Source organism: Dermacentor silvarum, chromosome 3 (genome assembly GCF_013339745.2).
Source record: "Dermacentor silvarum isolate Dsil-2018 chromosome 3, BIME_Dsil_1.4, whole genome shotgun sequence".
NCBI classification, from domain to species: Eukaryota; Metazoa; Arthropoda; class Arachnida; order Ixodida; family Ixodidae; genus Dermacentor; species Dermacentor silvarum.
In genome coordinates this window covers 222,081,891-222,099,706 of record NC_051156.1, presented here as the reverse complement: position 1 = coordinate 222,099,706, position 17,816 = coordinate 222,081,891, and the positions used below count along the sequence as shown (strand labels likewise).

Genomic DNA, 17,816 nt, shown 5'->3' with positions numbered 1-17,816 from the left:
GTTACAAAGCGACAGCGTTGCGCTTCCGCAGGAGACCGGCAGCATCCGGCCGGGCGTGATCGGCGGCAGCAAGCCCCGGGTGGCGACCCCCGAGGTGGAGAAGCGCATCGAGGACTACAAGCGCGAGAACCCGGGCATCTTCTCGTGGGAGATCCGTGACCGGCTCATCAAGGAAGGTGTGTGTGAGCGCGCCAGCGCCCCTTCGGTCTCGTCCATCAGCAGGCTGCTGCGCGGACCGCGGGACGAGGACGAGGACCCCAAGGCGATGCTGCTGCAGCACAAGCACTCCATCGACGGCATACTCGCCGCCAAAGAGATGACCCCCGGTGGGTGTGAGCACGGATGTGGCACCCTCGCGCGGGCGCTTGAGAGGAATCACTTTTTTTTTTTTTTTTTTTTTTTAGCTCGGGGCTCACTCCGACGTCTCCAATTTAAATGTACTTTAAACGCAGAAATGCTTCCATAAGGCAATATCGAGGCCAATCTGAATGAAAGTTGTCGCATCTGAGAAGAAAGTTAAATTCTAGTGACTGTATGAAGCAGAATCTTGATCTAGGGCTTGTAACTGTTTACGGGGATTGTCGGAAATCTGCAAGTTTCAAAAAGATAGAGGCACGAAGGGTACTAATCCGTAACTCTTCATTAAACCAGATATCGTCAAGCTGCAAACTGCGCCCATTAGGACATCTAATGAACTGGACACAATTGATATAGGAATTTAGAGCTTTTGTGGATTAGTTTCAATGTTTACAAATGTAATGCAGATGTCCTACTCACATGATATTAGCGGTATATTTCGGAATGGTGTATAATATATCAATGTTGTCAGCTTTAGATGTATTATGAGGTGTAGTTTGAAAAACGTTTTTCGAAATTGTGCAGTTTTCAACAATTTTACTTTAAATATCGCCGGTCTTGATAAAAACTCCGCTACCGACAGTCATTAGATTTTAACTCTTTTCTTTTAAATGCAACAAACCTCATCAAAATCAGTGCAGTTGCTGCCAAAAAAAAAAAAAAAAAAGAACCGTTTTCTCCCGTTCCCGTGCATTTAGATAGGAGCCCCGAGCTAAAGCTTCCTCTTAACAGCTGCCCTGGTGGGCCAGAATCGGGGCGACGGGGCGGAACGGCCACAACAGCGAGACCCTTGTGGAGCCTATACACGCAGCAATCGTACCGTGCACACGATCAGGAGCTATATCGCGAGAGGCATCGTTCGACCGGCGTGTATGCAGACAATGTTGGCGTTGAGTCCTCATACCTATACAGACAAGGTCACCGTCTCCGTTCATGCTAGCCTGCTTCCTTCTGTCTTACTTTCAACGTTATTATGGTATCACCACTGTACTCTATATTTTCTAAATAAATTATCTTCGGCACAGAAGAGTTCGCGTGTCGTGCTGTATATCACCCTGGCGCCAAATGGCCAATACCTTTTGTAGGGATTGTGTACACTCAGAAGTGGCCAGCAGTTGCTCGCCTGATTTTCACGAACGTGCACAATTTTTGCTAAAATGACGCGGAAAGCATCGAGCGTGGAGGACGAAATAGGCAATTCGTGCAAGACGTAGTCCCTTTAGTGTTTCCAGCGCTCCGAAATTGTAATCACCGACCTTTGTTGTCTGACAGAGCTTGAACGAAGGCTAATCAACCTTCGGTATACGTGTAGGGGAAGCATGCAGAGTGAATTGAAAGTCACGTTAATTTGTAGAGTGATGGCAATTGATTCTTCCTGAACGATCTTATAGAGCTATGCCTGTCTCGTCCTTTTTTTCTCTTTTTTTTTTCTTTCTTTCTTTCCGCCTAACAACCAGCGTGCACGTCGTATTTAGAGACATTTACCGCTCCACAACACTAGTTTGTTTTGAGTGCGCCATGCCGCGAGTTGTGAGAAGGTGTTCTATAGTAGCATGAAAAAAAAAAAAAAAAACGGAGTCCTCGCTGAATTTAGAAGGAATAGAAATTGCAGGCGTGACCTGAATGACGTGACCGAAAGATTGGGCGATATCATTCGAGCCTCGGTTACTGCATCATTAAGGAATTGTAATAGATAATATAATCATGGGCACATCAGAAACCGAAAGAAATGAAATGGTCAGTGAAAGAAAAGGCTATATACGAGAGGCTGTTTGTTGCACACGGCTACCAAAGCACAAGTTACGCTAATCCTCAGCATGAGTACCGTTAGTTTTCGTGTTATTTCCTGCGAAGTCAGTTGGCTTGATTGCTAAGTATTTTTCGTATACTTGGAAAGCGTGCGCACTTGTAAACTGCCTCTTACTAACTGCGAGTGAGCAGAGTCCCCATACATTCATTTCTAGTCCCTCTCTGTCGTGTTCGTTCACACAGTGGATGTTCTAGGATGGAACAGCTACCAACTCGTCTATTACCGGCCGCGTTCGCAAAAGAAGCCCACTGGGCGACTCGTAGCAACCGCAGGCAGCGGCGCGACGGAAAAGCAGCGGAGAAGGGTGTATCCCCGCAGTTGTATCACGCACTAGGCGACGTCTACGCGCAGTTGTGGGGTATGGAAAGAAAGGGGCGGAAGAGGGCGTCCAGGAGGGGGGGAGGCGAGCTACAGAGGCCGCCGGCGGGGTCAACTCGTGACGCCCCCGCCGCGGGGGCCGTCATTAATCGCGACGCGCGCGCTCGGGGCGGCGGCTGCAACTTCAGGAAGGACACTCGACCGCCGACTTTTATTCTTAACTGGTTCCTCTTCCCGCCGCGTGCGCGTAATTAAATGACCACCGTAGTAAAGAGAGAAAGAGATTCGCCCGCTAGAACAGCTGGATCCCTCGATCGCCCGGTCTGGTGTTCTGCGAGCGAAACGCGCTTTTTCGCGCCTACGGTAGATCTGCTCCAGGGATGTGTGCCTTGCAGCTTCTGCGCGTGCTTGCTGTCTTTACCTCGCGATTTCCGTGGCTACATCAGGACGATATAGTAATCAGGTCATGGTCACATGCATGTCACCGATGCCACCAGAATATCTCCAATGCGGAGGCAACCAATCCACACACAGAAGTGCGAAACGACTTTCTCGCTGAGAAAAAGTAGTTTGCGAGAGCCCGTCGGTCAGTGAGTTGTTGGTTATTTACCGTCACTAAAATTCTGTGGGGGAGGCTAGTGCAATCTACGGGCAGATCTAGCCTTGCAATGTGGCGTCATTTATACGTTTTCCTGAATCTAGGGATTCGTCAAATAAAATGACAAAAACCGCCGCAGCTCACTTCGAAAAGTGCCTCGCGGTTTATGCGGCGAAGCGAGACGGGAACAGGTAAGCCATATCTCCGTACGTCCTGTGCCGATTGACTGAGTAATTAACTGAAACAATTAATTTGACATTGTTGTCCTTCGTAACCCCGCTGTTATGCTCCTGTTCCATTGTGCTGCGAAAGTGTCAAAGTCGCAGAAAGTAGAAGCTAGCAGGCTAAGGGCAGACATACAGAACGACGTGCGCATCATGGTTCGGGCTTTCACTACACAATCTACATATTTGTTCTCGTTGGTTTCACCGTCCCTGTGTTTCTTGAGAAGTGGGTCATTCCGCGTGTTCATTGATTAGCACCCCTGATTTATCCCGTCTTTCTTGTTTTACCTGGCCATCAGCCTGGCTCCCCATATAAAAATATAAATATATCCCAGCCTTCCCAGTTTCGCTACGCACACCCTCATCGATCACGGTATAGCACTGCCCTCTCCTCGCAGGGTCCCGCCTGTCCGGCGGCGAGTGCAGCCTGGACTCGTTCTCGGACGGCGAGTGCGGAGGCGACTCGACGGCCGAGCCGGGGCTGACACTGAAGCGGAAGCAGCGCCGCTCGCGCACCACCTTCTCGGCGGCGCAGCTCGACGAACTGGAGAAGGCGTTCGAGCGGACCCAGTACCCGGACATCTACACGCGCGAGGAGCTGGCACAGAGGACGCGCCTCACCGAGGCAAGGGTCCAGGTACACCCACACGGCGGCACCTGCAGTGCATGCGCGGGAAGGCCTGTAATGTGCAGACGCTTGCCGAGCTCAACTTCTCTTACGGCGGGCATGAGCGGGTCTTCGAATTTTTGGTATAATGGGCGGCACTTTCTAATCTGGGAGTGGTTTAAACAATGGCAAGGGGTATATAGCATCACACGCAGACGCCTGGGCACAGTCATTATAGCTCTTGTCAAGAACGTTCACGCCGTGGTTCGTTTGCCCGCAATTGTCATCCTGGCCATTGCTGGTGTTTCTAACCTATTGGTAATGTGAAGCCAGAGACCGCTCTAGCTCGCCAGATATGGAAGTAGCACAGTCCTTCATTTCCTACACAGGTTTGCATAGTATCACAAATGCCACAGGAGCACCGCAGACTGCCGAAATTGATAACAATTGAATGGCACCATCTATAGTGGCTCGTGTCACCAGCCAGCCAAAGTGCGGCTAACAATGCCCTCCAGACGGCATCGCCAACACAAAACTACCAAACAGGGCCGCGATTTTATAGCGACGCCTTTTCGAATGCTATTCATTTTCGCGAAGTTTTGCGCTCCGACAGTGATCAGAGCGACGTTCCGCCCGCGTTATCAGTTCTGAGCAAGCTTAGTGTCATGTATTATATGATACATTAAGTCGCGGACCATGTATTAGTTGAATAAACTATAACTATCTTTCCACGACGCACTTTTAGGCAGTAATACATAACCACGTCGACCATCAAGGTCAGTCACGTCTTCATTGTGAATGGTTCTTACCACAACAACGCGTAAAACGTCACGAAGCTGCTCGCCCAAATTGTAATGCAGTTATTAGTTAACTCGTACGCACAGTCAACTGCGAAAGCTTACGGACCGCAGGATCTGAGAAAAAAGTGGTAATTTCGCCCACAATGCGAAGCGTGACGCATTAGCTGGCATAATATTATGCAATGTAATTATTTCGTGCGATATCAGTTGATGTAAACATTCGCAGACGTTTGTGGGCAATGTTTTTCTGGAAAAGAAGAATGAAATCAGTGATGCCTCAAGTGCGAGTCGTCATCGGTTATGTACGTGACGCTCCTCGGTGCTAAACATGACACGAGTCTGGCTTCCTCCTGTTTCCTATCCTGCATTCATCAATGGCTTCGTTTATATTATTTCACCACGGCGCTGGTTTGTAGATAAGCTGCAGAAATATAGCGCCAGCCAATCATTTTATCAAGCGCTCAAGAGGCCAGACACAGCGCCCATGGCGCATCATGATTTGCGTGTCATTTAGGTCATGACAATGACCCAGCGAAAAAGATGAACACCCAAAAACCACTACAATGGGTTCGGACGTGGGTACTAAGTGAAGGAAACACTACAGGATGCTGGTAGAAGTCATAGTCATGAGCATGACTCAGCAAAAATGACAATGACTCAGCGAAAAAAAGATTAACATGCAAAAGTCACTGAAATGGGTTCTGACGTGGGTACTAAGTGAAGGAAGCACTAAAGCATGATGGTAGAAGTCATAGTCATGAGCATGACTCAGCGAAAATGACAATGAATCAGCGAAAAAATAACACTCAAAGACCACTGGAATGGGTTCGGATGGGGTACTAGGTGAAGGAAAAGGCTAAGGTTGTTGGTCGAAGTCATAGTCATGACTGAGCAAAAATGACAATGACTCAGCGAAAAAAGATTGACATTCAAAAACCACTGGAATTACTAGGTGAAGGAAAAGGCTAAGGTTGTTGGTCGAAGTCATAGTCATGACCGTGACTGAGCGAAAATGACAATGACTCAGCGAAAAAAGATTGACACTCAAAAAACACTGAAATGGGTTCGGACGTCGGTACTAAGTGAAGGAAACACTAAAGGATGGTGGTAGAAGTCATAGTCACGAGTATGACTAAGGCTTTCGCCCTAAGGTCTCTTAGGTGTAGCTAAAGGGACACCTGAGGACTCATGACATGCGTGTCATGTGGGTCATGAAAGAGCCGCCTACGTCTTGGCGCTCTCATGGTCGTTTCGTTAACTTGGTAGGCTCCCCGCACACTGCTTCGCATAACATCGATTCCCACAGCGCGTGGGATCTGCCGGCTTTTTTTTTTTTTTTTCGTTTTGCGAAACTAATTGCCGAACTTTTTAAATATTGGCTTCACCAAGAAAGTGTCAATACGAAAGTTGTAGATCGCATTTAAACATGGCCGACTGAAGTGTTTGCAACTAAGTACCATTGATGGAGCTTTATGTAATTGCCTTTAAAGAAAGCCCGCGAAATACAAAAACAAGCGCTGATAGCACCACTATGAAGAAGCGTAATACCTCCGTGGCCTCGGAACGCAGACTGGTATTCGGATTTGCAGCCTGTGCTATAGTATATGCGATGAGCATAGTGTTGTACAGTTTTACTGGCAACGGTCACAAACTGCTCGTAAATTCGACGCTGATCCCGCTGTCTCTAAACTTTTGCGACTGACTGTCTACATGCTGCTCTTTGTAGCCGTTCTGTTTGTCATTTGCATACCTACCAGCTCTCCCAAAATTTTCGTAGAGTTTACGAATTTGGTCTCGTTCTACGATTTTATTAATGTTGCGTCAAGACTTCCGAAAAATTCTGTTGACGAAAATGTTCACGACATTGCCCCTTTGGATGTCTTCTGACGGGAAGGGACACCAGAAGGTCATGTGCTTCGAGTAAGTTTCTTGCCTGTCGAGCAGCTCAGTTCTTATGACGGGAATAATCGCCAGTAACAATATCGCACAAAGACACTGCGATCTAAAAACAATGTGTTGCATATGTTTCTGATAATCCAGTTTTGCTGCGGCTTGTGTGCAGTGTATAGGTCATCATTACCAAATTATGTATATCTATATCCCACATAGGTGTGTGCTCAGGGCAGACAAAAAAAAGTATTTGCTATTACGAATATTAAAGTTCATAGGTTGGCAGGCAAGTATTTGTGTCACGGCCGCTTCCCTCCCACCGTTTGTTTCACAACCGTAACGAATTCGAACTGCCATCACCAAAAGACCTATAGCAAGACGTCTACTGGGAGTACCGGAATGAGTACTATATACACATTTCGGTATACATTTGCGAACACCAGCGCTGGTGGCGAGATCGTAAGACGCTATATTTAATGCAAGCGAGTGTTGAATATTTACTTAAGTGACCACTGTATTCCAGTTATCGGTTGTCGTAAACAATCACAAATTTACTTTTGTATATTTTTTGTTCTTTCTCAAAGTGCCACACAATAACTGTTTTGACATTCTGCGATTGTTGAAAGCGTCACAAGATGTCACCCCCAGAGTTCCCGGATACAGGTTCTCGGTAAATGTCGCCGCTAGTTTGCCGCTGCTGCGTCAAAGTTATCCCCGCACAACACTCGGCTTTGAAAGCACGGACAAAAAGAAGAATATTGAATGTCTAAGCACGCATTCTTGCCCGCAAATACGCGCGGTGCATATATAGCCTCTGGAAGCTCAATATGCGATTCGGTCACGGCAGTTATTTCGTACAAGACCAAGCAAGCGCCCCACCCCTGCCGCTCCCTGGCTTCCGCTCCCCAGCGGGCCAACCTTGTTTGGCGGCGAGGGAGAGGCGCTTGTTCGGCACCGCACTGCACGCAACTTTAGGCCGTCTGCCCGCGCTGTATGCCGCCTGCAGCATGGCGGTCGGCTAGAGGGCCCCCCTTTTTCACGGTGCAGCGCTCGTCGTGCTTGTTTGCGCGCAGGTATGGTTCAGCAATCGGCGCGCGCGCTGGCGTAAGCAGATGGGCAGCCAGCACATGAACGGCTTCACGGCGCTCAGCCTGCCCGTGTACCCGGCCGCCGCCGCAGCCGCTGCTGCTGCCAATCCATATCTCCTGCAGCCCACCGAGCCAGCGTCCCAGCCCTACGCGCCGCCGCACCACACAACCCAGGCGCCGCAAGGTCAGTGGAGTTTCCACGCCGATCACTTCTCTGTGGACTTGGAGTGCAGTAAAAGCGGTGCGTATACGTAGTACTCAACTCTGTGCCATCGTCCAGGCTACAGGAACCACCAGCGTTGGCACAGTGGCGCCTATAGCCGAGGCGCTTTCAGCCCATTATTGTTCATCTTATAGGGACTTTTATTAGAAATATTCAGGTGTGTTAGTAAATTACTCTTCTGTGCGCGAGCTCACCGTGTCCTTCCTCCCCCACAGCCCCTCTCTCTCTATCTCATCTTTCTATTCCCTCTTTCCCGTCACCCAGAGTAGGGTAGCCAACCAGACGCATTTCTGGCTAACATGCCAGCCTTCTCTCTGTTTCGCCTCCTCCTCCTCCTGCAATAGAAAAGCGAACACTCACACAGTGAGAGGAGACTTGGTCAGCTAGAAAAGTAACAAAATCGAAAAGCTAGCGGTGACGCTATGTAGCATGTGCGCGCGTGCGTGTGCGTGTGTGGAACATTGCAAGAAAACTCCCTGGGGCTACAGTCACGGACGTTCGGTGGTGTCCGATAAGAAAGCTCATGAGTCATGAGCGTGTAAAAGAACAGTGATGTTGGTCCATTTCGTGCTTAAACCATTCCGGAAGCTTACGATTATTGCCTTAATCATATTTGCAATGTCACCAAATGCGAATTTTGTCGCCTGTTGCGACCATATATAACGCGAGCGGCGGATATTTACCACAGTCCTTTAATAATAATAAAAAAAGGAATTCAAGGATACTGCATGTCAATCCTCTATTAGAAAGGACAGTCATTATGTTTTCTCAGTGGATCTTGTCTGTGTATCGAACCCTCACTCCAATTAAAGTGCGTCACGTTTTTGCCCCTCCCTCCGAGAGGAAAAACTAAACATACGCGTTTTGAATCTGAAGAAATAACTTTTTTCTTTAATCCGGAAACACCGCAGAACCCCTAAACACCTGTGACACCCGCTGCAAAACCCAACACCAAGCTGATATAACACCGGTACACGCGTTTTATGTGAAGGCGGAACTATGCATATAGTACTATATAGTAGTGCCACCGCAGGAACGTGCAGTGTACACTCGACGAATTTGATAATACGCGGCCGTCTAGCAGCGTTCGAGGAGCAACAAGGGCGCTCGCCCAGACAAAGCGGCCGCTACTGCAAGTTTCGAAGGTGTCACTAAAGCGTGCGTCATCTGCCAAACAATAAGCGAGAAACATGGTCCGGTTGTGTGTGACGGTTGTGTGTGTGCGTGCGTCGCCAAACAACTTGTTATTTAACGGGCACGAACTATACCGCCACATTCCCTGTGCAGGAGAGTACAAGAAAGCAGCACGTATTTCTACCTCTTTCTTCGTTTTTTTTTTTTTCCTTCGCTGAATATGCGTGTTACAAGCACGCACATAGCCAAACAGTGAACAGCGACGTGACCACCCGACTTTGTCATTTTTCTCGTCCCAGCAGAGGCCGTTCCTCCGCCGGTGGTTCCGACCATGGGTCACGGTTCATCGGACCCGCGGACGAGCACATATGGTGCTGATCAGCACTACGGCGCGACCCAGCAGCCGCTCAAGCCGCAGGTGAGGCCTTCGCAACAAAATACGAACTTTTCATACTTGCTGCCTCACCGTGGCGGCCGGAGTTATGGCAGTATACCGTTGGCTTCGCATGATACGTTGTTCTGGCCACCGTGCTTCAAAACAACGACTTTTCCATAGCTATTGAAACACCTTACATTTAAGTAAATCTCATTTTGCCGAAGAACTCAAGTATATGCGCAAGGCCACCATGCAAAGCGCCAATGCGCTTCTGGAAAGGCAGCTGCGCTGTACGAGCGCTTGTGATTATACTTGAGTGAACATACACCGGCGGGTGTCTTGCTGCTGTTGTGGCCTTAACACAACGAAAGTAATGAAAAAAGTGAATACAACAAAGGGGAAAAGAAATCCGTTAGCCAAGCTGTTCAACGAAAAAGAGAGACAGAAGAAAGGGGAAATGCAGGGAGGTTAACCAGAGGAGAATATCCGGTTTGCTACCGTACGCTTGGGAGAGAGGGGAGAGGGAGGTAAAGTGACAGAAAAGTAGAGATAGAGAAAGAAAGGAGCACAGATCACACTCGGTCACTATCACCGCATCCTATCACCACACAGCACAGTAGCACTTGTAGCACTATAACATCATTTCAGGCTACAGCCGCTTCTCCAAGTCTGTTGTCTTTAAAGGGCCCCTCACCAGGCCTGGTGATTTCGAACTGACAAGAGCAGCGCATACCATCGGCGTAACGATCGTGTCTGCTAAGTATTACATCCCTATGCGCCGAGGAAAGAGCTTAAATTTCAAACGAAACGGCCGTTTGCCCAAGAACACCCATATAAACTTGTTCGCCCTTCTCGCGGGCGCCGCGTTCGCAGCCGGTGAGTCGACGTATATCGCGAAAGCGCGCCGACGTACATTGGCGTGCTATGACGTCACTCACCGTGGCACGTGACTGAGAATTATTCGAGGCAGCAACAGTTATTTGTTTGAGCTGTTGCTTCAATAGACAAAGTAAAGTTTAGAGAAATAATAAAACCTACAAACCGAATGTCTGCGTGTCTTTGTTTTACTTCGTACCGTAGCAGAGATGTACTTCCGTTTCGTCTGCTTGTTCCCATGTCGGGCAGTCGCGCGCGCGGATCGATAGCGAAACTAAGCAATTGTCTACTGTGTTCCAGCGCGGGATCATGCTCTGTGATCCGCTTGCGTCTGCCTCAGTGTTCGTGTAGCACTGACTTATACCGCTAGTCAGGTCTTCTCGTGCACAGCGTGCATAATCGTGTGCTGCGCGATACCGTCAGCGGAAGCAGCAAAAAAGCGCGAGAAAAAAAAAAAAAAAAAAAAGAAGGAGAAGGCGGGGCTCGTGACGTTTGCGTCACGCGATCCAACGCAGGGAAGAAATTTCGCTTCCGGAGGCGGAGTCGGGGAAAAGTGGAGAGAGTGTGTATGTTGGCGGTGACGCTCGCCTATTTCTATGTCGGCTATTAAAGAACCAACTTGAAAACTTCTTGCGGTAGAACGCTCCCTACAGGGCACGTAACAACTTCCAGCGTATACAACCAAACTTTGCTACGTGGCCTGGTGGGGGGTCCTTTAAAAATTGCAACAGTGCCCTCGCCGCCCTCCGCTGCGATGGCTTGTGAAGTCGGTATTCTAAATGATTTCCTCTGTTAAAGGTCTTTAAGGTCTTTGATCAAAACGCGCTCTCGCGATTGCGAGCGATCGTCTCTGTAAATTGTAGCGAGGACAGTCACAGAGAACGTGTCTAAGAATCTCCTCGCTACCACAGTCATCACACGAGGCGTCGTTGCCCCATCCGACTCGGAAAGCAAAATATTTTGTAAAAGCCACTCCCAGCCATGTACGACAAAGTAGGGTAGCCAATAGCGTCGGCAGAGTCCAGCTGGGATGCGAAGGCGGAGAGAAGAGTTTAGGTGGTGCAGCCAGTTGCCTTTGTTCCACATGGAGAACGTGATGCCTCGTGTGAGCATTCGAAGTTTTCTAGCGGCATCTGTCCTTGATGACGGTATCGACTCCTCTTTGCCGCCTTGAACCCCTGTTCAACGAACAAAATATATTAAGAATACACGGCGCATGACACAATTATTAGACCTACGGTGTTCGGTCGTCAGAGGTCTATCGATCGAGCACCGTCGGTCTTAAAATCGTATCCTGCTCCAGCTTGTTTTTATATATTTTTTTTTTCGTTGAACAGCTTGGCTAACGTTAGCTGGGGCACCCTTTATACCATCATACCTACATGCCATCACTGACGCTATGCCGCAGCCGATCTTTTCTTCCGATGCTATAGGTTCGCTTCACGTTGCACTTTTGCGATGGGGACACTATGTAATCACTGTTCTTCAAACCATAGCGTTCAGTATAGTTGTCATCACAGATGGCGTCGCAAGAAAGGCGTTCCTCTCTAAAGAATCAGTCAGTCAAAGAACTTTGTTGAAAGGCCCTGCGAGTTTGTGGGACGGGCAAATGGTCCCGCCTAGGCCAGGAGTTCTTGAGCCCTGGCGGCTTCCTCGGCCCGCTGGACAGCCTAAAGTTGATCGTCAAGGGCAGAGCTGAGCAACACAGTCTCCCAGCGCACGCGGAGGCGATCGCGAGAGGCTGCATCCCCATTATTGTTTGTTATGCCTCGACATTCCCATAGGATATGTTCCAGATTGGCTCTAGAACCACAGCCCTTGCATTTATCTGTCTTGCACATGTCTGGGCAAATGAGGTGTGAGATCGCCGGGTTCGGATAAGTTCTGGTCTGTAATTGCCGCCATCGCCTTTTTTTTAATATAGCTGGCTCATCAGCTAGAAAAGACGCATATTGAGAGTTTATCCAGTAACTCCTAAATCCTGTTGTCTATAGAGATTTTCATCAGGCAGAGGGAGAACCTCCGCTCTAGACAGTGGCGCGGGAGTGCACAGACACGCGCGCAATTACCACAGTCGAGAAGGCATTATGGCGACGCCCAGGGCATCCTCATTGAAAAGGTCTACATAGATGAATTGCTTACGGAGTGCAATGGTCGATGCCGTATGCAGATGCTGAACATGCTCCCGGGCCCTGCGGACTACGGCAGCCTCCAGCAACAGGACGAATGGCGCACGCAGGCGGCGGCGGCGGTCAGCCAAGGGAGCTGCTGGCCCTCGGCCGCGCCGTCCGCGGCCCCGACAGCCCCGAGTGCCGCTGCGGCCACAGACCCGTCGTCGTTCGGCGCGGACGCCTTCGTGTCGCCACCCTTCGGTGCGTCGGGACTGGACCTCAAGGCATCCTTCTACTACCCGGGACTTAGGGGACTGTCGCTCTGACCCCACTACCGACCGCTTTGTACATAGCTCATCGCAGGCAAACTACAGTGACGCCTCTTGTCATCACAAACTCGGCCCCCAAGCTCCGTCTTACCAAGGCCCGCGCCGGATGAACCCACAGACTCCTCCACCAGTGAGGATGTTTTGCACAGGCCAGTGCTCGCCTGCAGGTGGTCAACTCCCGACGTACTTCCGAGAAGTACTCGCGCGTCAGGTGTCGCTCGTGTGAACGGTGACGCTCGAAAAGGAAAACATCGCCCGCGGCGATTTCGCCTTGGCTTCGTTCAAACGCTTACGGCGAATGGCAGTCGTCGTTCAGAGAAGCTATATACGTATATCGCAGAGCCAAATGTGTCAGAGGGCAACGTAATGCTACGTGCTGGATCACGGCGGAAACAAACTGTCACGCGTAGGAAGCAGGTCGAAATGTTTCGGTTGAATGCGTGACCGAACGGTGGAGCAAGACAGCGATCTGCAGCGGAGAGATTCGGTCCAAAACGACCAGTCGGGAAGGCGAATCCCCCCCTCCCATCGAGTGGTCAGTTGCAAATGTTCCGCCGCGGATCAGGATACCTTGTTCCAGATCGAAGAGGGGAATTCGCCTAACTCATCAGCAGATCCGTGCAGCGAAGTTGGGCGTTCGTTGAAGCTGTGCAGCCAGTGCGGCGAAACGTTGCTTTCCACGCGGTGTAATTTGCTTCTTACATCGTTCCGCAAAGCAGATACACGTATGCAACTCTGTGTGCTGCATTATGAGCAACATTAGAGTGTTTTAGTTGAGCGTCTTTACGGTCCGCTCCGCTCCGAGCTGCCCCGCTAAGCCACAGCGGAGCGGCGGGCGATTTTCACCTTTTAGTTGTGCGTTTAGGGTAGCGGAGCGGACCTTTCGTAGTTACAGCGCCCTCTGGCCAAATTCAGCGCAGTGAAACAAAATAAAAAAAAAAAACTGTTTTGTCACTTTTACAAAGTAAGACGACTATATATAACTTATTTGTTCATGAAGTATCTAGACGGGTGCTTGTGATGCGTTACCGGTCCATTTTATCGAGTGGAAAATGAAGCGTCGACTTGGTGAACGCCACGTGATAGCCAGCGAGTTTGCATTTCCAATACAATCCAATCCTTCCTGACGCCAATGCGCTGGCGACGTTTTGGGTAGCTGTGCTGTTCACTTTATTTCCTTAAAGAAACAGTTGGAGGTGTATTACATAAGTTATTCGTGCACGCACGACTAGTGCATCGATTCATAGCCTCCTCTATACTTATATATATATATATATATATATATATATATATATATATATATATATATATATATATATATATATATATATATATATATATATATATTTATAAAGTTATAGAGGAGGCTATGATCGATTCAAGGTGCTTCGATGCACGCGCGAGAGAGGGCGCGTGCATCGACCACACTCGCTAGCGGAAGACGGCAGGAACCTTGTTCCTGCCGTCTTGTAAGCTTGTAGTAGGCGCGCTTGTAAGCTTGTAAGCGGACCGTGTTTCTCGCTCCGCTAGCCCGTTTGCGGCTAAGCGGAGGACGCATGCACATTCGTGCTTTCGCTCCGCTCAGCAGCTAAGCGGAGCTTAAAAAGTTGTCGCAGTTTCACCTGAAAGGCGAAGCATCAATTGCGATAGCAAATTTGAAGAGAGCTATACGGAGTAATGATAGCAGCTTTATCAGCTGTATAAACTTGGACATGCAGCAGCACCGGCAACCCGCAGAACTGTTGTCGACGCCGTCGGCGTTTTGCCCGCGTTCGCTCAAAATGCGTGCGGCGTTGGTGACTGTTGCCGGAGCCTCTGATATAAATAAGCACTTGGTGCGCAGCTAAACGTCGCCTCCCTTCCCTCCCCCCCCCCTTCCCCACGGCCTGTCGCGCGTCGGAATAAGGCACGTTTGCTCTACATATATGGTGATTGTAGAGGAGGAAAGAGACGCCTACTTCTGCAGCCCTTAAGGGAGCACAGCGCAGAACGCGCGTTTGTTCTCCGCCGTGCGTTCACTCCCCCGTGAAAGCGCGCGTCCCTCGCGCCCTTTCACTCGCACATACAGCGTTCGGCGCGCGGCGACGATTTCATCTCCATTGACGTCATACGGAACCTCACGGCGACGGCGACGCCGACGGCAGAAATCTGCTTTTGAGTGTCCATATATTTGCTATCGCAATAAAACGCTAAACTAAAGCTGCCTAATGTGGTTCCGCTCCGCTCCGCAAGCGGGCTAGCGGAGCGAGAAAACACGGTCCGGTTACAAGCTGTCTAAGCGGAGCTCGGAGCGCTGCTGCCGTCTTTCGCTACTTTCGCTAGCGAGGGTGGTCGATGCAGGCGCCCTTTCTCGCGGGTGCATCGAAGCACCTTGGATCGAGGCACTGGTCGTGCGAGCTCCAATAACTTGTGCAATACACCTCCAACTGGTTCTTTAAGGAAATAAAGTGAACAGCACAGCTAACAAAAAAGTTGCCAGCGCGTTGGCGTCAGAAAGTATAGGATTGGATTCGAAATGCAAACTCGCCGGCTATCACGTGGCGTTCACCAAGTCGACGCTTCATTTTCCACTCGATAAAATGGACCGGTAACGCATTACAAGTACCCGTCTAGATACTTCATGAACAAATAAGTTATATATATTCGCCTTCTCTCAGCATCTGAGCAACCTTCGGTTTGCAGATGACATTGTCCTATTCAGTAACAATGGAGACGAATTACAACAAATGATTGAGGACCTTAATCGAGAAAGTGTAAGAATTGGGTTGAAGATGAATATGCAGAAGACAAAGATAATGTTCAATAGCCTGGCAAGGGAACAAGAATTCAGGATCGCCAGTCAGCCTCTAGAGTCTGTAAAGGAGTACGTTTATCTAGGTCAATTACTCACAGGGGACCCTGATCACGAGAAATAAATTTACAGAAGAATAAAATTGGGTTGGAGTGCATACGGCAGGCATTACCCAATCCTGAGTGGGAGCTTACCACTGTCGTTGAAAAGAAAAGTGTACAATCATTGCATTCTATCATTACCGGTGCTAACATATGGGGCAGAAACTTGGAGGTTGACAAAGAAGCTCGAGAACAAGTTAAGGACCGCGCAAAGAGCGATGGAACGAAAAATCTTAGGACTAACGTTAAGAGACAGGAAGAGAGCGGTGTGGATCAGAGAACAAACGGGGATAGTTGACATTCTAGTTGACATTAAGCGGAAGAAATGGAGCTGGGCAGGCCATGTAATGCGTAGGATGGATAACCGGTGGACCATTAGGGTTACAGAATGGATACCAAGAGAAGGGAAGCGCAGTCGAGGTCGGCAGAAAACCAGATGGGATGATGAAGTTAGGAAATTTGCAGGCGCAAGTTGGAATACGCTAGCGCAAGACAGGGGTAATTGGAGATCGCAGGGAGAGGCCTTCGTCCTGCAGTGGACATAAAAATATAGGCTGATGATGATGATATTCGCCTTACTTTTTAAAAGTGACAAAACGGTTTTTTATTTTGTTTCACTATACGCTGAATTTGGCCAGAGGGCGCTGCAACTACGAAAGGTCTGCTCGGCTACCCTACGCGCATAACTAAAACGTGAAAATCGCCCGCCGCTCCGCTCTGGCTTAGCGGGGCAACTCGGAGCGGAGCGGACCGTAAAGACGCTCAACTAAAACACTCTATTCACGAACTATACGGTTTCATTTCACGGTAACGCAGGCAGCCGGAAGTGCTCCGCAGGAGGATGAATTTCCGCGTTTAGTCTAACGACCAATATTCGGCAGCACAAGACGCTGGAAACAAAATGCCCGAAGGAAGCCATGAGCGGTTGGGCCACGTGTTATCAACTCCATGACTACATTAGTGTACTAATTCTAGCGCGCAAGCGGCAGCTTAAATGTTCGAGCTTGTAAATAGAAATCGTGAGCACACAACGTTATGCACTTGCTATCCTTAGCAGCGTCCACACGCGTTTGAATTGATGGCTGCAATGGCGGAAGCTTCGAAACAAGCCTTCTCAGAGCGGACGCTTACGATCACAAAAAGGCTTGCCACCTGAGATCACGATGCGTCAGCATAGAGCCTGGCCATGACGACTACGTTAAAACCGCAGTGATCGCACTCACTTCGAGATGACGTTTTCAGCAGATGCTCTCTCTGCATAGAAACCCTCCACGACAATGAACTACGCTAAATGTTTTGTTTTGGGCACAAAGCTTCGCTTCTCCTTCATCTGATCGCCTCGCCACTGGCTTCAGCGTCAACTTCGGTGCACGGAGCGTCAGCGGACGAGTTCGCGCACTTACGGATCGTGGCTGTAGTTAGGTGACAGCGCGCGCCCAGCTGTGTAGCCACTGTCGACACCATACAGTGTTCGCATTGCGGTCGACGCGGTCCAACGCCTCCTAGACGACAGAAAGCCGGCGCACGTTGACCCATAAAGTCATGTGGGAAGGCCGAAAGCCCATACATTTCATTTAGTGGGGCGACCGTTTTCCAAATACAAAAAAATATATTGTTTTTATTGAGAGCTTCGGCATTTCTAGACGACGTCAAAATACGTAGGCTAAACCGAAGTCGGTCTATTTTTTAGCAACGAAATATTCGCGGAGACAGATTTGCCATTTCACAAGTAGGCTTAATTGACGTCACATGCCCGCAACAAATATCAAAATTTTAGTATTGCAGTTTTTTTGTATTCACGTGGGTTTCGACGGGAATTCAGGGCGCAGGCTCCTTTCCCAAGCGTATCACCCCTGAAGGAAGGCGAACGCCAGGCCGGGGTAACCTTGTGCCTATTTGAACTAGTGGGTGCCTGGCGGCGATGGGAATCGAATCCACAGCCTCCCGCAGCCGAGGCGGGCACTCAACCACTAGGCCACGGCTGCGGTAGGAAGGAAGGAGGAATAGACGGAAAGACAGGGAGGTTAGCTAGTTCTCAGACCGGCTGGCTACACTGTGCTGGGGAAAGGGCGCGAGGAGAATAAAAGATAATAGAAAAGAGATGTAAAAAAATTTAAAGGGCACACAAAAAAAAATAAGAATACGGCTCTGCTTAAAGTCTGTCTGTGAGACCAGTTCGCAAG

At 49.3% G+C, this 17,816-nt stretch overlaps 1 protein-coding gene across 1 annotated transcript in view; it reads left to right on the top strand.

The window, feature by feature from the left end:
- LOC119446746 (protein gooseberry-like) overlaps positions 1-13,673 on the top strand; it is a 62,856-nt gene extending 49,183 nt beyond the window's left edge. Inside the window, exons 3-7 of the mRNA XM_037711272.2 lie at positions 32-326; positions 3,706-3,944; positions 7,678-7,876; positions 9,352-9,467; positions 12,472-13,673. Of these exons, the coding sequence (XP_037567200.1) occupies positions 32-326; positions 3,706-3,944; positions 7,678-7,876; positions 9,352-9,467; positions 12,472-12,738 (1,116 nt within the window). The 3' untranslated portion in view covers positions 12,739-13,673. The remainder of the gene's footprint in view (positions 1-31; positions 327-3,705; positions 3,945-7,677; positions 7,877-9,351; positions 9,468-12,471) is intronic.
- Positions 13,674-17,816: the final 4,143 nt, after the last annotated feature.